Raw genomic sequence first — 24,865 nt, 5'->3', positions numbered from 1 at the left:
CCTTCTGCCTGGGAATCAGTTCTCCTTTCTGTGAGGCTGGGTTGGATGCCTGCTCCATGAAGGCATTTATTAGCTGCCTCCTGAGCTGCATTCCAAGAGTGGGGATGTGGGGAGCAATGGCTCTGTGCAGGGGAGGCTCAGGTAAGAGGTGATGCATGTGTTGAAGAAGGAGGCAGGACAGGCTGTGCAGGAGGCTGAATCCTTAAACCAGAGTGTTGTGTTGCCAAGACAGTTGATTTTCAGAAGAAATCCTAAGGTTTCCTGCACTTGGGGGCAGGATCCAGGGGGTCTGACAGGATGCGCTGTTTCACCAGAGAAAGGCACTGGTGCAGTTGGGTTTGGGATTGCTTTTTGCTGTGCAGCAGCTGGTGGCACCACAGGCCTCTCTTGGTGCTTTCTCCTATGTTTAACTCTTCCTCCTTCCTGGAATGACCTGGTACAGAGGCAGGGTGAGGTCAGCTGATGGTGGTCAGCTCAGGGGTCATGGCCTTGGTTTACCAGCACGAACAGAACCTGGCCTTAGGGGGTGCCCCGGCCACAAGCACGCTGGCACTTGGCATGCTGGAAGCCCAGGAGCAACCCTGGCACTGCTAAGGTGGTGGGCAGGAGTGGGGGCTGCCCAGATGCTGTGGAGGTCAGGAGTGACTTTGTGAGTGGGTTCAGCTCCAGAGCTGTAGAGGTCAGGAGTGACTCTGTGAGTGGGTTCAGCTCCAGAGCTGTGGTGGGCAGGAGTGACTCTGTGAGTGGGCTCAGCGTGGAGCTGTGGAGGTCAGGAGTGACTCTGTGAGTGGGTTCAGCTCCAGAGCTGTAGAGGTCAGGAGTGGCTCCGTGAGCTGGCTCAGCTCCAGCGCGGCGTGCCCAGGCTGCCAGCGTGGCGTGCGTGTGTTGGGTGGTGGTGGTGGTCGTGGTGGCGGGTTTGGTCGATGCTCCACTAATCCGCATGCCTCTTTGCTGGTTCCTGTCCTAACAGGGGGTGTCGTTTGATCAAGCCAATAATCTGCTGATTGAACCTGCTCGCATTGAGGAGGAAGAGGTCTGTACCACTCCTACTGTTCTCTCTCTGCCAAAAATCATCCAGTCTGCTTGATTTGCTTCCCAGCCTCACCCATTGTTGTAGGGGGAACTGATCTCTCTGGGTCAAGTGGCTTCCAGGCCTGGCTGATCACAAACATGATGATCGTTTCCTTCCTGCTTTCCCCATTTTTCTCCTTTTCCATCCCTGAGGTGAGAGTGGCTGCTGCAGAGCAGGAGTGAAATGGATGTAAAAAACCAAAGGGGCTGAGGGGAAAGTTTCTATTTGCTGTGTGCTGAGGGAGAAGTGAATTAAATAAATGAATATTTCTGGAAGTGTGGGTAACCCTGGAGGAGCAGAGGCCTCAGGAATCAGCCAAGTGCTGTGTGTGACCCTTGGGGATAGGGAGGAGGATCTCACTCATGACACTCTGCCACTGTCTGAGGAAGGGGGACTGGAGACAATGATTTGTGCATCTCCTGCAGCACCTCCAGAACCCCCTCAAGGCTTCACATGCAGCACCTTGGGGCGCCAGAAAGGGGCAGGTGGCACCAGGGTGGCACAAAGTCCCTGGCATGGGGACGGTGTCCGTGTCAAGGGTTAAAGTCCTGTGTCCGGCTGCCTTGGCTTATCCCCTGACTGTGATCAGCTTCCTAGGTTTGTCTCCAGGTTTTCAGTGCCTGCTCTGTGGGGTCAGTGGCTTTCTGAAGGCAGGTTTTCAAGGAGCTGCTGGAAGCAGAGTGCTGCTGCCACTGGCAAGAGGCAGAAACTGTGCCAATGCCACCGGCTCGCACAGAGGTTTCTCCTGAAAGACAGTGCAGGGGCACCAGACCTGTGTGTTACCTGAGTGTGTTACCTGGGACTGCTGGCCTGGGCATGTACAGGAACTTGGTCTGATGCTTCCTCACGTGTAAAATGGAGACTTTTTCCTTGGTTTTGGATAAGGCTTTCTGGGAGGGAGGTGATGAATCCTTTCCACTCAGGCAGAACATGAGTTGGCTCAGGTGTGGTCCCTGTTAGTGGGTCCTAAAGATTTCTCCATCTTTCTCCATCTTTAGGTCCCTGAAAACCACATTAACGTTTCTCGCATTTCCCTTTTGTGTAATCTTCTGTTGCTCAGGTTAAAACTGAGCATAACTTGGTGCTTCCTGATCCCTCCTCCCCCTTCCTTTGGGGAGTCACCGCTTCCAGTCCTTCTCTCCAGTTGTTGGTTGCCCTGTTCCATTTGCAGAGTTTTCCTGCTCCACCTGCATCTGATGGAAGGGCCTAGAACTGGAACTCCTTCCCTGGAGGTGTTCACCATCCCTGGAGGTGTTGGGTGAAACAACTGGACATGGCACTCAGTGCTTTGGTCTAGTTGACAAGATGGTGATCAGTCACAGATCAGACTCAATGATCTTGGAAGTTTTTTCCAACCTAAATGATTCTGTGATCCCTCAGTGTGGCTGGTTGGAGGTCCCAGGTTTGCTCTGGTGTCCCCTCATCACAGTCCCCTTTGCATGGATCTGTTTGTTCTCTGTGAAGAGGAATGTGGCTGTGCAGCTCCCAAGGACCAGCATGCTAGAGAAGCCCCAGACTGATGGTGGTAGCTGAAGTCACCTCAGAGTAGACCAGCTTTGGGAGGTTGATTTGGGACATTTGATTGTCCTGCAGCTTTGGGGAGTGCTTAGCAGGGAATCTTTCACTAGACCAAGTTGCTCCAAGCTTCATCCAGCCTGATCTTGAACACTTCCAAATCACATCTGCCTCATGTGTTCAGGGATGATTCCATGTGCTTGAGAAGAACCAGTGGGCTGCTGGAAACTGAGCAAGGCCACTGCAGAGCAGAGAGCCTGGTGTCCTTGAGCGGCACAGTTTAGGTTCACGATGCTGCTGTCACATTCCTTGTGTAATTTAATGCAGCTCTAAGAGAGAAGGATCTACAGACTGTGTGTTCCTTAAGCCTAAACCATAATCCTGTGCCAGAGACTGATCTTGCCAGAGCAGAACTGGAGACGTGCCCAACTTCTGCCAGCACCCAGCATCGGGGTGTGGGAGCCTGGTGCTGGTGTGCAGCAGGTATCCCCAGAGCTCCTGTAGCTGTTGGTGCCAAGGGGGTTCTGCTGCAGTGGAAGAGTAAGTTTGTTCAAATGTATGATATCCAGTGGTGGATATCTGAATTCCAGTGCTGGCTCTGTTCCTAGTGTTTTGTCTCCATCCCCATCTGCTCTGCAGAAGTGACTGTACTGGGATGTAGGGAGGCTTTGGGAGGAGAAAAGCAGCATGTGGATTGGCTGTCTGATGGTGAGGTTGGACCTGAACTGTTGTCAGGGGAACATTGATGGGGTTTTGTCTTTCCCTCTGCCCTGGACTGCCTGAACATCGAATTCTTTGCTGCTACTGCTCAGGTGTCACTTCCTGTTGGTCCACAGTCAGGAGTGAGTCAAGTCTTCTCCTTATGGAGTCTCATCCTGTGGAAACTGCTCAGGAATGTTGCCATTTGTGTTGGAATGCCAGCCTCAGGCCTGGCACCAATTAGTGTTTGCCAGTGGCAGATGTGACAGCACCGCCTGGTCCTGAAGCATCCTGTGCTCAGGAGTTCAGTTTTGGAGAGGCTGGCACATGTAGTGTGGGGCACTGGGATGTGTCAGGAGCAGTCCTGTCCCTCCTGGAGTATCCCATGCTCGGCAGTTCAGCTGTGGAAAGGGTGGCCCCTTGATGTGCAGTGTTGGGATGCATCAGGAGCCATCCTGTCCCTCCCTGTGGGGCTGCCTGGTGCTGCTGCACATGTGGAGCTCTGCCCCTCGCTCTGGTTTTGTGTTTGCAGGGTGATCGTGGGCTTCACTGGGGCACTGTCAGACTTGGAATTCTTTTGTAGCAAATTTGATTTTCCCACAATGTGACCCATAAATTTTAAACTCGGAAAAGATTAGTAGACTTCTTGTGTAATGCAAAAGAGGTCACATCACCTGTGTTTGCTCACCTGGCTTGACTGGAATATGATAGAGCAGGATCCTTTTGACGTTTGAGAAAGACACAGCACTCACATTTCTCTCAATTTTTAAAATGACGAAAGTTCCCATTGACTAAGAAAAAATGTGCCATATTTTCTGTTTTAATTTGTCTGGCTTTTAATTTCTTGCCATTGGAATGTTTTTGTCTACTAAAGTACTAAAGGGCCCTTTGTGTTCTCTATGGAATCAGAATGGTTTGGGTTGGAAGGGACCTTCTAAAGGTCACCCAGTCCCACTCCCTGCCATGGGCAGGGACACCTTCCACTAGACCAGGTTGCTCCAAGTCCTGTTCAACCTGTCCTTGAACACTTCCAGGAATGGGGCAGCCACAGCTTCTCTGGGCCAGTGCTCTGACACCTTCCTTACTCTGTGACCCTCTGGTTTGGATTGTGATCCCTTCCTTTGGAAGTACAATTTCAAGTTTGGGCGCAATAAGGCACAGTTTGGACCCAAGTTCCCCACAAAATGTTAGAGCTTAATGACTTGTGTGATTGCTGCTTGTTCATCATTGGTCACTGTCTGAGCTGTGAATTCTGTCTGATCTGCAGCTTCTCTAAGGACCAAAAAGCAAACCTGTGGAATGATTTCTTACACAAATGCAGATCTACCTGCAGAGTTTCCTTTACCTGCTCCAAGAGTGGGCCAAAATCATCTGGTTCTGCTCTGTCACACAATAATCTCGTTGGCGTTCTCAGAGAGAAGGAGCAGAAAGCAGCAGAGGAGTGACTGGCAGAGAGAAAATTCCGTGTTTAAACAAAACACTCCACAGCGAATCTGATTTTCCCTTCTGAACTAGGCAAATGCCCAGGATAACAGACATGGGGCTTTGCTGCCTGGGACCAGGATTATGTACAAAATTCAGACAATTAAAGTAACCACTGTAGAAATTGCCAGGACTGAAGCACTTATATGCCTTAAAATGGTCTCTGTTTGCAGCCGTGCGTTCTGAATGTGTCAGTGGAGAAGAAGGGTAACTCCCAGACAGTTCCAAGAATTTGTGATGGAAAACAATCCCCAGCTTGGATCCAGACACTAGATAGAATGAGGCCTGACTGGGATAGGTTGGCATTTCTGGAAGATACGATTGAGCCAAAAAAGGGCTGTGCTCAACTTGGGAACAGCAAGGCTGAGTTCGCAATGAACGTAACACAGAGGATTTGGAAGAAGTCTTGAGGTCAACTCTCCTGTCACCACTGTTTCATAAACAAACTGTTTCATAAGTCAGTCAAACTTTTCATGAGATACAGATTGCTTCCTCCTGTTACAAGACGTGCACACGCACATAGATTTCTCCTCTGGGGAGAAACCCAAAACTTCTCCAGATTTTTGCTTCTGGAATAATTAGAAAGCTTACTTTCAACTGGAACTTTCATTTGTTAGTTCATTGTTTTCATTGTATTTTTTCTTGTCCAGTCTCTTCCCTGCTGGCTGACCCATTGTCTGCTCGTCCTCAGTGTAATTCTACGAACGTCAGCCTGACTCCTTCCAGCCTCCCTTTTGCTGGATTTAGAGAAACCCAGTTCTGGTGTTCTTTGGTAAGAAGGATTTCCATTCCCTTCTTTTCTGGCTGCCTTTTCTTTCACCCGATCTACTTGAACTCAGATTTGGTGACTATGGACAACATGACAGAGTTTATTCAGACTTTAGTTCACTAAATTCCATAGCTGTTTCTCTATTTCAAATGTGGCAGTTCCTGTTCTTGGATGGGAGTTCTCTTTATCCACCTTTATTTGTGCCTTTATTATACTCTTAGCCTTTGTTCCTGTGCCCCTCAGGGTCCTTGGGGAGGTTTGACCTCCAGACAAGGTGTACTTAAGGATGTCTCTTGTAGGTTTTAAAGTGAATGATGCCAGGTTTAGTGCAAGAGTTTTGCGTATATCCCACTGTTCCTTGGACAAACACTCTCATCTTGTGTGGCTTGCCCTTAGCAGAGTCCCCAGTCTTTGCAGTCTTGTAATTATATATTAAATGATGGCCAAAATGTAGAACCCTCTGAAGTGGCTGGGCTGAGAGGAGTCTCCAGTGGCATTTTGTAGTGTAATGGTGCAAAATGAATGACTGCTCCAAGGATTTCACCACAAAATAAGAATAGGAATCAAAGTTCTTTGCTGCTAAAGAAAGGAAGTTGAACATTTTCCCAGTGTTACCCATTCCAGCTGAATCCAGGTATGGGTTTTTGTCCTGTTTCTGGTTCTGAAACAGTTTGAGGCTCAGTGGCTTTGGCCAGGGCTCATTTTGCTTCACTTTAAGCAGTTGAGTGTTTTCATTTCCAAGGGACCCTGTCCTGCTGCATTCCATAGTTTGGCCAGCCCAGATTCTTGCAGGATCCCCTCCTCCATGCCCATGGCAAAGCTGTTTGCCCATGGTGATGGGAGGAAGTACCAGCTTCCTAAATCCCTAGTTCTGGAGTTCATTAATGACATAAGTAATCCTGAATCGTAAACCAGCCTAGGCGCAGGGGACCTCGAAAGGCCCAAGGTTTTGTGGGGAAGGAGCCTTAGTGAGGATATCAGCTCCCCAGACCACCTCATCCAGAAACTCTCCAGGAACGGGACTCGGCACATCCTTGGGGAATTTATCCCAGAGAAGGATTGTTCTCACTGCAAACATTTCTTTTTATATCAAGGTGAAATCATATCTTTCTACAGACATATGTATCGATGTGAATATTTGTATATTCACATGACTCCTCTCCCTGATAGCTGCGTAACCATGGCCATAGAGATTCATATTGAGATTATCTGTAGGAACTTTGCCTCGGGTTTGATTTGTGCTTTGAATGTCACCATAGTTCATATTTTTAAAAGGCATCCTTGCTTCCTCCTCCCTTTGGGAAATGTAATCACTGTCCTGGAGTTTACCTGGGGAGGAATGTGCAGAAGGAGAGCAGAGCCCTGAGTGTGGCAAGTGCCCTGTCCTGTCTGTTCCCAGTGCTGCTGTCACCAGTGGGGCTGTGGCAGGTCCCCAGTCCTGTCTGCTCCTGGTACTGCTGTCAAAGGTCTCTTTTTGGGGCGCTCTGGTTTTTACTGGTCTTGTGGAGGTGTTTAGTGAGAAAACAGTGAAGTGCTTGATTCCTCTGCTGAGTGCTCACCATCTCTGCCCTCCAAGTACCTGTTCCCTTGGGAACTAAACCCACTGAAACAGAGAAAGGAATAACATCAGAATCAGGAAACTTCCAGCCTGTGTCCAGCGGCCGCTCCGCTGCCAGCGCAACTCTTCCCTTTGCGCTCCTTCTCCACTGTCCAGGTTAATTTATCTCTCAGCAGTCACACAGCAATGTCCCACCTCCCCTTTGCTCACCAATATTTTTGGCCCATCCCCTTGTCCTCATAAGCTGTCGCTGACCGAAGCCAGACAGATTTAGCTCTTCTCATCTTTCCTGGTGAGTCAGTGCCTCCAGCTCCTGCTCCTCCATGTCCCAGCTGTGTGCACCCGAGGTGATCAGAATCCTAGAATCATTTAGGGTGGAGAAGACCTCCAAGACCATCAAATCCAACCTCTGGCCAATCCCCACTTTGTCAGTAGGCCAGAGCACTGAGTGCCACATCCAGGCATTTCTTGAACACCAGGGACAGTGACTCCACCTCCCTGGGCAGCCCCTTCTGCTGCCTAGCCACCCTTTCCAGGAAGAAGTTCTTCTGATGTCCAACCTGAACCTCGAGGCTCTAATGTGTCAGTTATGAAGTGACACCTTATATTACATTGACTGAATGTGCTGTCAGTGTAAAGTAATGGAGGAGGAAGGGCTTTCCTTGTGCAGGACCCAAGGATCCTTTCACTGGTGGGTGTCCAGCTCCTGGCAATCTGTGGATCAGGATTTCTGTTTGTGCCAATGTACGAGGCACCATGGAACTACCACCCATGAAGTTGTCTGATTTCTCCCATCCCTTTTATATATTGCAGTTCCACAGAATTTAGTAGCAATAAATTATGTAATTTACTAGAGCTTTATGTTAAAAAGTATTTTTTGCATTAGATATCCTATTAAATTCCATTGAATATCCCTAATTCCTTTGTGGTTACAAACATCATCTTCTATAAAATTATTAATGGAAAGATAATTAAAAGATAAAAAGGGCCTGCCCCACCTCCTCTCATATAGAACTATTTCAATTCTGTCTGATTTGAAATAAGAGCAGGCCTGATGCATCTCGGCAGAACCCAAATAGTTCTTCCCTGATGACTCTTACGTGGTTCCTGGCTTGTGCAATACACACCTGAACCAGCATCAGGCAATGTCAGTGCCAGGTCCTGGATCACAGGTTCCATGTTTCACACAAGTCTGCTTAGTGAATCTTCACTTCATCAGCCAAGTCTGGAGTCTTGTCAGAATAAAATCGTTTGGGCTTTGAGGGACCTGATTTTCATAAAATTCAACTGTTTTTCATGAGAGCTATTTCTGTGCCTGGTAAGAGCACACTTGTTCCTCAGTTACTCCTCTGGAATGGTCCTTGGATGAGGAACTGATGGTTACAGGCATCTGTAGCCTCTCAGTCCCTCACCACAACGTAAGTACTGTCTTGGGGTAGCAAGAGACCAGAATTTTGGAAATGCTCTATAAGCATCTCGGAGATCTCAGGGAGTTGTTGGGTCTCTTGGACACAAGTTGTTCAGTCCTTTTGGATTTTGAAAAGATTACTGATCATTTATAAGTGGATTCTTCAGCTGCTGTTTCAGTGGGAACCCTCACCTTCATGTGATACGTGTCCATCATCACATGTCTGTCCCAACACCAAGCGTTTATTGCAGTTTCCTGTGTCACTGTGACAGTCTCATTTAGTTTCAGGGTCTGTAAATGCAGGGATTGGACATTTAGAGTCATGGAATCATTAAGGTTGGAAAAGACTGTTAAGACCATGAAGTCCAACCATCAACCCAGCACTAAACCATGTCGCCAAGTGCCACATCCCCATGTTCTTGAACACTTCCAGCAAGTGGGGTCTCCAACATTAGCCCTGGGTAGCCTGTGCCAGGACGGGACAGGCCTTTCTGGGAAGGAATTTTCCTCATATCAGACCTAAACCTCCCCAGGTGCAACTTGAGACTGTTTCCTCTTGTGCTGTCCCTTGTTCCCTGGGAGTAGAGCCCAACTCCCACTTGGCTTCCCCCTCCTTGTCAGGATGTTGCAGAGCCAGAAGGTCCCCCCTGAGCCTCCTTTTCTCCAGGCTGAGCCCCCCCAGCTCCCTCAGCTGCTCCTGGTGCTCCAGACCCTTCCCCAGCTCCATTCCCCTCCCTGCCCTCACTCCAGCCCCTCAGTGTCTTTCTTGCCATGAGGGGCCCAACACTGACCCCAGTTACGTGCATCCCCATGTACAATGAGTTACAAATCGATGCCCTCGTTGGCAGAAACTTGCTGTCTTCTCCAGCCCTTGAACCCATGTGTGCATGTGGAGGAAGAACTTGATCTTTCAGCAGCTCTGAATTACAACAGCTCCAAGCTTTGTCTCTTGAGTCCCGGGGATGTGATGTGTCTGCTGTGCCCCTGACAAGTTGCAGGAATCCCCAGCAGGCAGTTGCACAACTGTGAATTTGGACTGTCCCAAGTCTGTTGGGCAACGCCCAGGTGTCCCTGGCTGCTACTGGACAGTGAGTCTGTCCAGATGTGCAACACTTCTGGTGCCTCCAGAGCGGTGTATACAGTTATTCCCTGAAAGGTGGGAAATCTTGCAGGATCAAGTGAATCTGTTAATAGAGAAGCTGTGGCTGCCCCGGCTCTGGAAGCATTTGAGGGCAGGGTGGGCGAGGCTTGGAGCAACCTGTTCTGGTGTAAGGCATCCCTGCCCATGGCAGAGGATGGGACTAGGTGGTTTGGTTTTTGGTCCCTTCCCACACAAACCGTTACATGATTCCATGTAAAAAGACAGCTTTACTAAAAACCATATGCAAACTGGGTTGAGGTGGCCCCAGTCCTTGCTTGATGTGTCCCCAGAGAGACACAGGCAGAGCCACAGGCAGGGGAATTGCTTCCTGGGTCGTGTTTGGTGCCATTGCTGGTGAATGGGTTCCCAGTGGGAGCTCAGGGGAAGGGATGGCAGCGCGAGGCTGATGTGGCAGCTTTTGCAATTTGCCCACTTCTCTCCTCTTGCAGCTGCATTTTTCCGTGGAGGGCTGGACCTTGTCTGTCTGGGGGAACAAGGAATTCAGGGTTCGCTGCCCACTCCATGAAGGTTTGTCCTTTCTCCAGAGGGAAGAGCAGCAAGTTTTGGTGGGGAGCAGCATGGATCAGTTATTACATCTGAGATGGGCTGTGGGTGAATCCCTAGCTTTGGGGGAAAAAAAATAATAATAAATAATGGCCAGTCTTCGCGAGCGAAGATCTGGGGAAGGTCTTTACACCTTCCAGCCTGCGCATTGGATTTTTTAGGTGAGACACAGTGTGCGCGGAACTGAGCCCACCCTTTAATCCTATGGTTCATCTGCTGGGGCCAAGCGAGCTTGGACAGTGGCAGCGAGGTCCTTAGGACGTAGGTGGGTTGCCTTTAAGGGCTAACGAGCCCCACCTGCCCGGGAGTGGCCCTGACCGGGAATCGAACCCGGGTCTCCGCGGTGATAGCGCGGCGCCTTTACCACTAGACCACCAGGGGCTCCAGGGGGAAAAATACACAAAGAGGAAAATGCGCAGGAAAGTCCATGGCAAGAGCGATGGCAGGGAGGGAGCTGCGCTGTCCCTGTTGCGGGGTAGCTCTGTGTTGTGGCTCCAGGGTCAGTCCAATACTGTGGCAGTCCAGGCAGGTCTGGAGCAGCCTTAGGACAGAGGAGCTTTGGAGAATAACTTCTGGGTTCAGTGCAGGAAGCAGACTGGCCTGTAATGTGAAGGGTCAGATAAAATGTGTCCATGGGCAGGATGTGCTCACTGGCCTTCCGGTGGTCATCCTGGGAGAAGGACAGCTCTAATTTCAAACCCAGGCAGATGGAGCTCGCTTAGCCCTGTGAGGCCATCCATCCAAGAGAAGGATACTCTAATTAAACCTATGTCCTGAGGACCTCGCTGTCACCGTCCAAGCTTGCCAGGCCCTGGCAGATGAACCTCAGGGGTAAAGGGTGGGACCAGTTCTGCGCAAGCTGAGCCTCACCTAAAAAATCCACTGCGCAGGCTCGAGGGTTCTACCCACACTTGTAAAGCCCTGCAGCAACAGACGAGGGACAAAATGGCAGGTGATAAAGGTGCACTGGAAGCCGCAGTCCTAACCCTGCGGTTAGGACACAGGCAGTTCAGGACATTGGTTGCCTGAGTCTGACCCCGGAGATGACAGCCTCACTTGGCAGCATCCTGAATGACCAAGCAGCCTTTTTCAAGGAGAGCACTGCTTGCTCCACACGGAGAGGGGCCTAGAAAAGGTGGCCTAACCAAAGCTCATCTCCACCCTTCACCCAATTGGTTAACTGCGGCCAACGAGCTTCTTCTGTTGTGGTCAAATAAAGATTAAGAGTCAAAGGCATACACGTGCCTTCAAAGGTGTACTCAAATTAACACTCGCGTGCTGGAACATCAGAACCATGCTTGATACTGCCGACAGTGGACGTCCTGAGCATCACTCTGCTCTAATTGCCCACGAACTGTCATGACTCAGCATCGACATCGCTGCTCTCAGTGAAGTTTGTCTCCATGAGGAAGGCAGCCTTAGAGAACATGGTGCCAGTTATACACTCTGCTGGTCAGGTAAACCCAGAACTGAAAGGCATCTCTCAGGACTTGGTTCAGCACGCTCATAGCGAGCGTGGGTAGAGCCCTTCTCAAATCTTTGTTCGCAAAGCCTGGCCATGATGATGATACACCGATGGACAGAAGGTTCTTCCCCCTCAGGCCAGTTGGCTTTTCTGGCAGGTTTCCCCATGTTTTCGGTCTGGTTTCCTGAATGTGTGAAATCAGGGAGTTTGTGGTTTATCTTTCAGGTAGTTTACACAGTCAGCTTTCCATGCAGCTGGAAGTGACTTTCTGTGACGAGTGACACTGTACAGTCCTCAATCCTCATCAGGAGTCGTCATCCTGTCCCATGGATTCAGGCACTAAGCAGAACCCATCAGTTGTCTTCCTGGGAAATATCAGGATCCTGCTATTAGACTATTCTGTAATTCTTGCCTGGAGACCTGGTTGTCCATCATCTTTAGAAGTTTTTGTGTTAAATATAGAATCACAGAATCTCCTTATCGCCAGGATCATCAAGTCCAGCTCCTGGCCCTGCACAGGAAAATCCCAAAATCCCACCATGTACCTGAGGATGTTTTCTGAATGTTCCTTGAACAACAGAGATGTGAGTCTTCAGAGCATTTCTAGAATCCAGTGAGTCTGGAAGGAGAAATGTGGATTTTGTCATTAGTTCCTAAAAGACTTGGTCACATAAGAAGTGTTTGTCTGGTCTGGAGCTGGTTTGAGTTGGGCTCTGACACACAGTGCTGTCTCGTCTGTACCCCATTTATGTCTCACCTTGTTAATCCTTGTCTTCCAGTACTTTTATTTACTCAGTCTCTGATGGACTGACAGTGGGTCTGGAACCAGGGATTTCCATGGGAAGATCCCAGAGCATTCTGCTATGCTGTTGACTGGGTGCCAAAGCGACTGGCAGGGCACCTCAGATTGGTTTGTACTTCCTGTAGTGGGTTTTTGGTTTGGGTTTTGGTTTAAACATAGCAGAATGTGAAGCTCCACAGGCTGTTGCTTCTAGCATTGTAGAAGTGAAGGGGGGTCATAAGGGAGGGGTTAAGGAAGGCAAGTCTCCTGCTCCCTTTGCTGCCCATGCTGTGGCCACATGAGCTGACACTGACACTCAACTCCTTTGCAGCAGCCGCTCTCCATCCTGGGCCTTGTTTCCAGAGAGGTGACATCTGGAGGACAGCAAATTTGGTTCTCACCAAGGAGTCTGTGCATGTTTCTGTCCCTTACCTCATCAGCTCCTTGGTCCTTGACCTTGAGAGAGTCCTATCTATCCTGTTCCTCTTCCTATATCCTACCACATGCTCCCTGTCTTCCTTCTCGTGACTGTGGCAATGTGAATGGTTTGTGCTGGTGTCCTGAATAGAAGCAGCTTCAGGTCAAGTTTGACCAACTATTGGCAATGCGCATAACTGGGTATGTAGAGGTGGGAGGTAGGAAGGAGAAGAGACTTCTGGATTGCTCAGCTGTGATCCTGAGCAGCCGGGGCAGAGGAGAGCAGAGGAAGGAGCCCACTGGACAGAGCAGATGGGTTTTTTTGGAGTCATGTGTTGATTCCCATCAATACAGCAAAGCCAAGTATCCAATTCAGAGTACTTTGATGAAGTGCCCTCCTTGTCACTGCACGCTACACCAGGGCGACCTGGAATCCCCCAGTGGTAGATGGAATTACACCTCAAGGGAACCCTGTGGTAGAGCCGGGCTGTGATGTGAACCAGCTGGTTCTGTAATCCAGTCCCAGCCCAAGGCTTTCCAGTTTGCTTTGTGGTGGAGTCTCCTTCCGATGTGTCCACTGTGGGCAAACTGACTGTTTGGTCAGGTCTCAGCCACAGGAAGTGTGTTTCATTTGTTGTGACAGTGGTGCTTCCGAGACGTGCCACGGCTCACCGAGAAGTGCCATGGCTCACCCATGGGTTCCATGGCTGACCCAATGCACAATCAGATCACTTGGGGTTATTATTTATTATTTTAAAAGTCGTCCCTTGCTCTTGGAGATGTTTTGTCCGCTCCCCGCTCTGCACTGACCCATAACCACTGTCCTTCTGCTTCCAGCTGACACTGACCATCGTGCGGCAGACGGGGGGGCTGGGCATCAGCATCGCGGGGGGCAAGGGCTCCACCCCCTATAAGGGGGACGATGAGGTAAGACCTGAGCTGTGTCATTGGTGAGGCACCTGCTTTTGGGGACTGGTTCTCTGTAGCTGGAGGTTGGGTGTCCATATGTGTTGGCTGTGTGGGTTTTAGGGGCCAGGTGGGAGCAGCCCTGGATCCCTCCAAAGCAGGAAGCTGGTGGGACTGGCTGGTCTGACCCGGAGCGGCCATGGGAGCAGCACGTTCCTTCCCACCTGTGTCCTGGGGCACAGGACTCACGGAGCAAAGAGCGAGGGTTTGTTCCACATGTAGCGGCATCAGCTGTGTCACGTTCTGGTCCTGCTTGAAAAGGGTTAACATGTCATTCCCTGTTGTCCTGTGTCATCCTGGGGGTAGCCCTGCAGTGAGTTTCTGTCTCCTCTTCCCAGCTCCTGAACAGGGTGATGTGGCTGCCATGTCCCCACATCCCAGGACTGGCCAGGGACTGACCCTCTCCCCAGAGCTGAGGGGGTGGAAAGGTCTCTGCACTCCAGAGGGTTGAAGAATGGGCTCGACCTCTGACAGGTGATTTTGTTTCCAGGGCATCTTTATTTCCCGTGTGTCCGAAGAGGGTCCTGCGGCTCGTGCAGGGGTCCGTGTTGGGGACAAGCTTCTGGAGGTAAGGGCCTGGCTCCTGTGACAAAGCAAATGCTTCTAGATGACTTGGAGTGGAGGGAGAAGATGTGCATCAACACAAATTTTAGGCCAAATTAAGCATCAGGAGCTGTGCAAGGGCAAAACTGAATTCCTCTGGCTCATAGTTGTTTAATTAATGTTACTGTAAATTTTTTACTGCTTTATAAGGACAGGACAGCTCCTACATTCACTTTCCCCCAGCTCTGGAGTGTTGTGTGATGCAGGTGGGAAGAAACACATCTCCAGTGGGCTGAGCTCTGCACACCTGGAAGGTGCAAAAGTAGACTCTCTAGAATAACTTCTTACCCAGGGAGCCATATGTCTGTCTTCGTAGAATCATGGAATGGTTTGGGTGGGAAGGAACTTTAAAACCCACCCAGTTCCTCCCCCTGCCACGGGTAGGGAAACCTTCCGCTAGACCAGGTTGCTCCAAGCTTTGTCCAACCTGACCTTGAACACTTCCAGGGATGGGGCAGCCACAGGCAGCTTTTCTGAATAACTTGTGCCAGGGCCTCACCATCCTCACGGGAAAGAATTCCTTCCTAATATCCCACCTAACCCTGCCCTCTGTCAGTGGGAAGCCATTCCTCATGATCTGTCGCTCCAGACCCGCGTCCAAAGGTCCCCTCCACCTCTCTTAGAGCCCCATTAAGTACTGGAAGGGGCTCTAAGGTCCTCCCAAGCCTCCTTTATTCCAGGCGGAGACCCCCAGGTCCCTCAACTACTCCTGGTGCTCCAGTCCCTTCCCCAGCTCTGTTCTCTTTCCTGGATACACTCCAGCCCCTCAATGTCCTTCTTTTCATGAGGGGCCCAAAACTGACTCCAGGATTGGAGATGCCTTGGCAGTGCCAGCACAGGAGGACAAGAACTGTCCTGGACCTGTGGCCGTGCTGTGGCTGATACAGGCCAGATGCCATTGGTCTTCTTGCCCACCTAGGCACACGCTGGCTCATGAGCAGCCAGTTTCTCAGGAGAATGTTATGGGACATGGCGTCAAAAGCTTTGCCAAAGTCCAGGCAGACACACCCACCCACAGCCTTTCCCTCACCCATTGAATGGGTCACCTGGTCATAGAAGATCAGGTTGGTCAGGCAGAGCCTGCCTATCACAACCCCAGGCTGACTGGGCCTGATCCTGTGGTTCTCCTGTATGTGACACACATGGCCTTTCCCACATCAAGGGACTGTCACACTGACAGCTCTGCGTGTTTTGGGGTGTGAGCAGGCTGTGGGGAAGGTGAACAAGAAGTTGTGTCAACCCGAGTGGTGCTGAGTTTTATTGGTGGAGATGGTTCTGGGTGGGTGTGTTTGTCTGGGAGCTTGTTGCCTGCAGAGTTGATACAGGTGTAGGGAAGTTGGAGCTCCCTGTGCAGGGAGCATTCCTCTGAAAGGGCCTTTACTGGGCTGGCCTTGAACAGGCAGCAGGTGCTGAGGGAGCGTAGGGAAACTCCTTGGAGGCGTGGGCACACCTGCGGGAACAGGCTGCCAGCCCAACTCTGAGCTGCTGAGCTGCTTCGTGTCAGCAGCAGCGGCTGAGGCTGGAGCTCTGTGTGAGGTGAGGGCTGTCCCTGCTCTGTGCCCAGGTGAACGGCGTGTCCCTGCACTGCGCCGAGCATCACGTGGCCGTGGAAGCGCTGCGGGGGTCGGGAAGCTCTGTCTCCATGACTGTGCTGCGGGAGCGGATGGTGGAGCCTGAGAACGCCATCACAGTCACTCCACTCCGCCCCGAGGACGACTACAGCCCCCGGGAGCGGCGCGGGGGGTTGCGCTTCCCCGAGCGCCCCGAGGGAGCACCTGCCACCGAGAGATATTCCACCTGCCTCATGCGCAACGAGAAGGGCCTCGGCTTCAGCATCGCCGGCGGCAAGGGCTCCACTCCCTACCGGGCTGGGGACACGGTCAGTCCTGATCCCCTGGGATCCCTGGGTCTTCCTCACCTCTGGGTGTGCAGCACTGGCCCTGGGCTAGTGGGCCAGCTGGACTCTGAGAGCCAGGATATGCTCTTAAGTCAGGGAATCATGGAATCCCAGCATGGATTGGGTGGGAAGGGACCTAAAAGCTCACCTTGTTCCACCTCCCTGCCATGGGCAGGGACACCTTCCACTACCCCAACTTGGCCTTGGACACTTCCAGGGATGGGGCAGCCACAGCTTCTCTGGCCAACCTATACCAGGACTTCACCGCCCTCATATGGAGGAATATCTTCCCAATATCCCATCTAACCCTGCCTTCTGTCTGTGTGAAGCCATTTCCTCTTGTCCTGTCACTCCAGGCCCTTGTCCAAAGTCCTTCTCCCTCTTTTTTTATAGAAGGAGAGGGGCTGGGGCTCCTGATCTCTGACAGTGACATCTAATCCTGCTGCTGCCCTCTTGGCACATATTCCAGGCTCTGGGCCATGGGAAGGCTTTGCTGACAGTGGCTCTGGGAGCAGAGGGTTTGTGTGGAGTGGGGAACAAACAGGAAGCACCAGGGGCGGGGAAGGGTCTGTGGAGGGGAGAGGACTGGGACCTGCCTGGCACCCAGGAACAAGTCTGGAGAGCCAGGCCCAGGTGAAGGGAAGCCCAGGCTGTTCTGACCCTCCTGACTGCTCCAGGGGATCTTCATCTCCCGGATCGCAGAGGGTGGTGCAGCCCACCGGGACGGAATCCTGCACGTCGGAGACCGGGTCATCTCGGTGAGTGGATGTGCAGGGAAGGGGCTGACTTGGCTCCATGCCCTCTCTCATGCAGGGGCTGCTTCTCTGGCACTGAAGCTGGATTTTGGGGGGCTGTTTTTTAGCTCCTGAGCCTTTTTGGGACCATTTAATGTGGGTGGTTTTACCTGGTCTGTGACAGTTGGTGGGTGCAGTTACACCTCCTCTTTCCCTAAAGCCTGTGTGTGAGTGCTTCCCCCAGGGATGGCATGGAGAGAGGTGACATGGCAGCACTGCCCCAGCCTGATGTCCCTCCAGAGCTTGGGGGATAGCCCAAGGGGGCTCTGCCTTGGCGAGTGGAAGGGATGGAGCCCTTTCGGGCACAGTGGGGTCAGTGTGAGCTGGAGCAGAGGGGGCTGCCCAAGGATGCTGTGGAGCAGGGCAGGGGTAGCTCAGTGCTTCCCTGCTTCACTCTGGCCCGTTTCCCGTCCTGTCTGGGTCTCACTGCTCTAACCTCATGTCTCTGCCTACTGTCCCTTGCTCCTCTCCTCCAGGGAGCCTCTTCTGAGCCTCCCGACCCTCTTCCCATGCTCACATGCTGCCTCCGAGGGAAAGCTCCTGCATCCTGGTGCTGGTGGTGGGTTTCTGGCCCAGCTGCTGTGGTAAGAGCACGTGTTACCGCAGCGCTGGCGTGAGTAAACACTGATACAGCCTTGTCAGTGCTGGCTTCTGTCTGCTCTATCCCTGGGCTGGGGCTGTGTTGTATTTGCTCAGGCCCAGGTCCTACATTAGTTTCTTGGCAGGAGATTTCAGTTGGTACAGCATCACTCCCTTCTTGCTAGTGCTCCCCACTCCTTCTAAAATCAAGCCCTGACCCTGACTGGTGCCACATAGACTAAATTATTTTGGGTTTGCTTGTGTTTTAATGCTCCCTGGTACAGAGGCAGGACTGAGGCCCAGCATTTGGGGTTGGTTTGCTCTGTCTGTGGCAAGAAGAGAGAAAATCTTAAGAGTCGAAAGTCAAACCTGTCTCCACCCCCCTTCAGCAGCTCTATTTATATCCCTGGGCAGCTTTGTAGGAAAAGCAGATCCAATTCCCTAGTAATAGCTTGCAGTGAATTCCAAGCGGGTCGTGTGGGCTGAAGGCTTACAGGGCTCAGGGCCTGTGCTGGATTTTGATGTGGCTGAGGCCTTGCTGTCATTAGTCCCAACACCCCCAGTGGGGTCCCCTTGGTACCTGTGACAGGTGATTGTGGCCATACAGGTTTGGTGCTGAGCACGAGCTGCAGCCCAGGTCCTGTGCTCAGCCCTGATGAATGCAGGAGCAGGTTACTGCTTTTCAGGAGAACACTCACTGGACTATTCCCATAACTTCTGAGCCTGCTTTCCACACCCTTTTGAAGCACTGGTTGCCCATTTTTGTTGGAAAAGCTCCAGGCTGTGGTGATTCCTGGGATGTGGGTGCAGGCTGCGTGTGTTCCCTGTACCTGCATGGGGAAGGGGAGGACCCTCGCTAGGTACTGGGCTCATGGGTCCCACAGGCAGGGCCTATTTCCAAAGCTGCTGTCCCCTGGGCGTGCCTCAGCTCTGACTTTGCCAAGGATCTGATTTTCTTAGGGAAACAAATACAGCACAGCTTCGTGCTCTTCCCCTGTGCTCTAAACCCTCCTGGACCTTTCCACAAGGGAAGGACCAGAATCGCTCCTTTGCCTTTCCTAAGGGAGCTTTGAGCACATGGACTGAAGAGCCCAGCCTAGGTCTCCTCTCCGAGTTAACACCCCCAAAATTCCCCAGTGAGTGACACTCACTCCCCAGCTTCCCTGTATTCCCGTGTCTCTTGGGAGTCCTTTTGGTGGGGGAAGTCATGGGGCAGGGAGCTGCTGGGGGCAGTGTCAGAGGGTTGGAGTTGTGGGATGGGAATCTAGGAGGGAAGGTGCAGGATTGGGAGCAGTCACTAAAGACATCCGGTTTTTTTGGATGGGACTGGGAGTAGACTGAAGAAAACTGATTCCGGGGAGATTTAGGACAGTGGTAGGTGACACATGGAGTCCTAATGAGGCAGTTTGATCCCTGAGAGATTCGCCAGGATAATATAATTTCCTGTCCCTTCCTCTTGGGCAGTCAGAGAGCTGCACTGCATGGTTGACCTTGCTTTCTAGCTAGATAAAGACCATGGAAAATGAGCTGCCTAAAGGCTGGGAGGGCTCCAGCATTGCCAGGTAATGGAGATTTACTGGGTGAAGTGCATCGAGGGCTGTTACACCTGATACACCTCTAACTCTGGGAGTCCTGTGCCCTGATCCCTGCTCTGGGGAGGTACCTCTGAGCCCTTCTGGTCCAACCCCCTTTGACCACTCTCATTGTGTCAGGGACAGGAAAATAGCAGAGGGGATGTGAGAAGTCAAGAGTGGGTGATGCTGGAGCAGGTCTGTCTGTGGACTATCGTTGTAGAGTCAGAGTCAGAGCAAGGCTTGGGTTGGAAGGGATCTTAAAGATCATCTTGTTCCAGTTCAGTGATTTCGTTGGGCCTTGATCTGGTAATAGAACCCAGAGTCTCTCCTGCATGTCACTTTTGTTAACTATCTGAGGACCCAAGGGATCCTCCCTTCCCACTCCTCTGGACACATGGCTGCCACTTTCCTTGCTCCCAGGTCCAGCCATCAGCAGGGATAAGTGCAGATTCCAAAGGTGGAACACACTGCAGACCTGGCTGGCTCCAGATTCACACAAGCAGGAGGGGGGGGCAGTACCTTTACAGGTGCACACCTGAGCACAAGGAGTCCTCACAGGGCAGGAACAACAGGCAGCTTTCCCCAGGTCCTGCCAGCCAGCTCATTGGGTTTGCTGGTGGAATGTGCACACATTCCCTGCCTCTGTCAGGGAAATGCTCGTGTCTGTAGGTCTCCAGCCTGCGGCCCAAGCATTGAGGTCTTTGAGGCTCTTTGGTCAGACCCTGAGCTTTTCATCCAGCTTCTGGACCAGCTCTTGGCTCTCCCCGCCTTTTGGATTCCTGCTTGCTGGCTAGTCCAGCTTGAATTTTACCAGTAGCTCTCACACATGTACCCAGAACAGCGTGAACTGGCACAGTACATACAGAATGGGGGGAGAAGGCAGAGCAGATGTGGTGATCAGGCCCAGGGCTTGGCCACAGTGGCACTGACAGCAGCCTCTTGTTCTCCACCCTCAGCATTTCCCTGTGCTAGTTCCTCCTCTTTCATCCTGGACCACTCCCCTTTCCTTTTTGGAAAACATTCCATAATAAGTGCTGCACATTCCCACAACCCACCTTAAAGCTTCCTGCAGCCAGCTGACCCTTTCCACAAGAGCTGTGCTGAGATAACCCCTCATAATCTCCACTGCCTCTGTGGATGGATTGCCAAGTTTGGTTGCACTTCTCTAACGTGGGTGATTCCTTCGATGATCCATTCAGGAGTGTTCAAGCCCTGTCTCTGCTACTTGCATTCCATTAAGGTCTGTGCACCTTTGTGGTTAATCTGTTACCTTTCCTGCTTGCTGCCTTGTCACCTGTGCTCAGCAGCCACTACCCAGGTCCTTTTCATCCTTCCTCTTCCTGCGGGCATGTGCCAGCTGCTGCCTTCACATCCTTGTGGTTGGTGCCAGAGGTATCCCATGGGGACAGTCCCCTCAGCAGAGTTGATACCGTGGGGCTCAGATTTTCCAGCACAGCACAGGGTTGCTTGTGGTTCTCCTCCCCTGTCACAGTGGGAGCAGCACCAGTGACTGTGGGTGGGACAGGGCCGGTCGGGTTGAGTGCTGGGGGTGTCTCGGGGTTCTGGACAAAACCCTGTCAGGCTGTGTATGTCAGCTCAGTGCAGGAACTGCTCTCTGGGAAGGAGCTGGGGAGTAACGATTTTTGGGAATCAGGCTGTGAGGAATTGGGCTACAAAGCCCAATTGCTGTGGCTGTTACAGTCATGTTATTTCATGAGATAGTCAAAACCCATCTTGGCAGCTGCTGTTTTCACATCCTCATTCATTTTGGAAAGCTTTTACAGAACCTAATGACCAGAAACCTTTTAATTTTCAGCTTCAGCTTCCTCCTGGCAAGTTTTGTCCTTTTGGCAGTGTTCTTCCAGCTTGGCTCTTGGTTTTCTGCCTCTCATACATTTGTGGAGAACAGTTGCATCCCTCTGGTCCTTTGAGTTTCATGGGAAGCTGTTTTAATTTTGTAGGAAAGGCTCTCTGTGCTTCCTGGTTTCTCTGTACCTGGGGTCACTTTTAATGCCTTAGAGCTGTCATCTCCCCTGGGCTGCCATGACCTTGCCCAGCACAGGTGGCCACCGGTGGCCGGGTGACCAGTGACAGGTCCACCTTTCAGTGCCTGTGTCTGGGCTTTGGGGGGCTGATAAGATCAGGTGGCCCGGTGACAATGCAGCATGTGCTCCAGCACATTGATGTGTTGTGGCATCGTGGCTGAAAATTGCTCTTTTGGCATCTCCCATGTTGAGATGTTTGGCCCCATTCCTTTACTACAGCCTCTTGTCCCAGTGGGAAGCTGGAATGCTGGGAGTGCTGGGTGTTCTCCTGGGTGAGCATAGGCCAGGCCCAGCTGGGTTTGTTGGGGTGTGGGAGGTGGAGCATCACATGTGGCCTGTGGGGTCCCCGGGAGCATCAGTGCTGCAGGGTACCAGCTGCACAGGGAAGGTGGGAAAGGGGCAGGAAAGCTGTCTAGGAAGGGGATTGGGCTCAGGCAGGAATGAGCGGGCACCTGTGTCCCTTCGCCAGGTAGGAGGGAGCGGGATGAGTTACAAGGTGCTTTGGAGCACAGGCATTTGAGCTAGGGCCATGTTCCAGCAGAATGGGGTCCCTCAGGGGCTTGGCTGAGCGCTGGAATGCCGGGAAGTGCCGGGCAATGGACTGACACCGAGTTTGCGGGTTGTTCTAGATCAATGGGGTAGACATGACAGAAGCCAGGCATGATCAGGCCGTAGCGCTGCTTACCGCGGCCTCCCCCACCATCGTGCTGCTGGTAGAGAGAGAGGGCTCGGAGCAGCCCGGCGAGGGAGACTCGCCTGGCGCGCCCCGCGTGCGCATGCACTCCCCCCCGCCACTCCCCGGCCCTGGGAACAGCCCACCCGAGGAGACACCCGCGCCGCAGAGGAACCACCTCTCCAAAGGCCTGGAGGATCAGTACCCCATCGAGGTGAGCCTGGCCTGGGGATATGGGATAGTACAATCCTGGGTGGGTTTCATTTGCAAACGTGGTGTTGGGATGGGAGTTGGCACACTGGGTTCTCAGGGCATGGCGAAGTCATCACAGAAAAGCTTGGGGTGCAAGGGACCTGAAAGCCCATCCATTTCCACCCCCTGCCATGGGCAGGGACACCTTCCACTAGCCCAGATTACTCCAAGTCCCATCCAACCTGGCCTTGAACACTTCCACAGGGATGGGGCAGCCACAGCTTCTCTGGGCAACCTGTGCCAGAGCCTCCCCACCCTCACAGGGAAGAATTTCTCCCCAGTATCCCATCTAACTCTGCCCTCTGTCTGCGTGAAGCCATTCCCCCTTTTCCTGTCACTCCAGGTCCTTGTCCAAAGTCCCTTTCCAGCTCTCTTGGAGCCTCTTCCAGCTCTTCTCCAGGCTGCACTGTCCCACAAGGAGAAACCCCCTTGTCTTGTGGGTGTTCACCCATCAAAATACCCCTAATTCCATGGTTTTAGTGTTTGTGGTCCATATGTGATATCCCTCATCCCCTCTGACTCCTTTTCTTGTTCCCTCAAGGAAATTCACCTGGTGAAAGCAGGTGGTCCCCTGGGCCTCAGCATCGTTGGAGGCAGTGACCATTCCAGCCATCCCTTTGGGATTCATGAGCCAGGAGTCTTCATTTCCAAGGTAGAGTCTAAGGAGAGGTGCCCATCCCTGAGCTGTTGGATTATTGGGGTTAAGGTGAAAGGTTTTGATGCAAGTCCAGAAGTATAGGATGGATTTATGAAATAAAGGGATGGGAGGGGAATGTGTGAAGGGTTGTACTGGATGTGCTGCTGCTGCTGGAACCATCTAAGGGCACATAAAAGCCTCAAACCTGTGTAATCTGTGCTGAACCCTTTGGAGGGATCCCAGTTAGCTTCTGAAATTGCTGAGCTCCTTTTGGCTTTAGTGAGTCGCGAGAAAACGCTGGCATTGCAGACAGCCAGTCATCACTGGTGGGGTGAGTGCAGGGAGACCCAGAACTGCTCTGCTGCACTCAGGCCAATGTCCTTCGACCCCGCGTTCCTGTTCCAGCAGTGACATCAGCTAATGCCATTTAGGGACAGTACACAGGCCAGTCACTGGCTGCAGCCCATTCCCTCACAGTCCTGCACATCCATGCTCCTTAGATTAGGGATGCTGGAGAGGACATCCCTGCCCAGCCCTTTCTGCTTCCAACATCTCTTGTCCGATGGAGATGCTGAATCTGTCTCCTCTGACACCAATGGCTGGGAGTCAGGATTCAGACCTTTTCAAGGGCTGTTAGGAATTCCAGAAGTGATGCCTGCCAGATCCCTTCCTTCATGTGCCCATTGTTCCTCTTGCAGCACTTCAGCAGGTCAGTGGAGCAGGATTTGCTCTTCCCAAAGCCAAACTAACTTTTTCCCACCATCCCTGCTTGCCCACATGCTCACAGATGTCAGCCTTTCCTTGCTGACTCCTTTGTTTTACCAGAAACAGAGGTTTGGTGCTGTGGTTAGTCCCTCTGTAGCTCTCAGGATTCCCTGTAGAGCACTGGGTGAGGGCTGGAGTTGTACTGGTGCTGTCAGTCTTGGTTACAATTACAGACGAAAAAATGGCAAAGCTGGAACAGGTTTGGTTCAGATAAAATTGGGAATATGAGAAATGACCGTTCAAAGGAAACCCCACTTCATTCTTTGCCAGTGTTCACAGATATGTCACCTCCTGGGGAACTTTGGCTGCAGAGGGAGGAGTCAAAACAGACTGGGAGGATGCCCAGGGACACAGTCATATCTCCAAGGAGAGATGGAATTCCCTTCTCCAGTTATACTGATGGTTGTCCACAGGTCATTCCCCGGGGCCTGGCATCCCGCAGCGGGCTCCGTGTCGGGGACAGGATCCTGGAGGTGAACGGCATCGACCTGCGCCATGCCACCCACCAGGAAGCGGTGAACGCTCTGCTCTCCAATGCCCAGGAACTCACCATGGTGGTCCGGAGGGACCCGCCTCCGCCTGGTATGCAGGTGGGTTCTGAGTGAGAGGACTGGGGGCAATCACACAAGGTCACTTCTGGAGGCAGTTTCTTACCTGGCTGGAGGTCTGGGACTGGGACACAACCAGACTTCTGTTTGGAATTTCCTTCTTTGGAAGGATCCAGTCTCCTGTAAGCATATTTCCAGTGGGAGAGTGGTGAGGCTCTCTTGCCTTGCCTGTGGTGACTCTGTCATCAGAGAATGACCAGATTCCATGAAGACCACACCTGAGCAGGGAACAGAAAAGGGCAGAGCCTCACCAAAGAGAACAAACTGCCAGGTGAGGGACGGGATTAATTCAGGACCTCTTCAGGGCATTGAGAATATGGCCACTCCAAGGAGTGTTCCCCCAGCTATCCCAGCACGATCTTGTCCCAGAAACAAGAACACTTTTCTGTGTTTCCAGGAAATATGTATTGAAAAGGCTCCAGGAGAGAAGCTGGGCATCAGCATCCGGGGTGGAGCCAAGGGCCATGCTGGCAATCCATTTGATCCCACCGATGAAGGCATCTTCATTTCCAAGGTACCAGAGCATTAACTCTGCAGGTCGATGCCACGTGAGGACTGCCAGGAGAAGGGTGATCCTTGGGGGATCTGTTGGGTGTGCTCT

At 52.1% G+C, this 24,865-nt stretch overlaps 1 protein-coding gene across 25 annotated transcripts in view; it reads left to right on the top strand.

Annotated features, from left to right (window-relative positions):
* SCRIB (scribble planar cell polarity protein) overlaps positions 1–24,865 on the top strand; it is a 99,541-nt gene that overhangs the window by 34,240 nt on the left and 40,436 nt on the right. For 23 of the 25 annotated variants that reach the window (XM_050331135.1, XM_050331115.1, XM_050331128.1 and 20 more), the window contains 9 exons: positions 971–1,033; positions 13,709–13,798; positions 14,328–14,405; positions 16,005–16,319; positions 17,015–17,095; positions 21,959–22,216; positions 22,796–22,906; positions 24,070–24,246; positions 24,662–24,778. In XM_050331135.1, coding sequence (XP_050187092.1) covers positions 971–1,033; positions 13,709–13,798; positions 14,328–14,405; positions 16,005–16,319; positions 17,015–17,095; positions 21,959–22,216; positions 22,796–22,906; positions 24,070–24,246; positions 24,662–24,778 — 1,290 coding nt within the window. The remainder of the gene's footprint in view (positions 1–970; positions 1,034–13,708; positions 13,799–14,327; positions 14,406–16,004; positions 16,320–17,014; positions 17,096–21,958; positions 22,217–22,795; positions 22,907–24,069; positions 24,247–24,661; positions 24,779–24,865) is intronic. The other 2 variants (XM_050331116.1, XM_050331122.1) reach the window with 2 other exon arrangements.

Source organism: Myiozetetes cayanensis, unplaced genomic scaffold (genome assembly GCF_022539395.1).
Source record: "Myiozetetes cayanensis isolate MyiCay16 unplaced genomic scaffold, myiCay2020 scf48, whole genome shotgun sequence".
NCBI lineage: Eukaryota > Metazoa > Chordata > Aves > Passeriformes > Tyrannidae > Myiozetetes > Myiozetetes cayanensis.
This window is presented reverse-complemented; position numbering and strand designations above follow the sequence as displayed.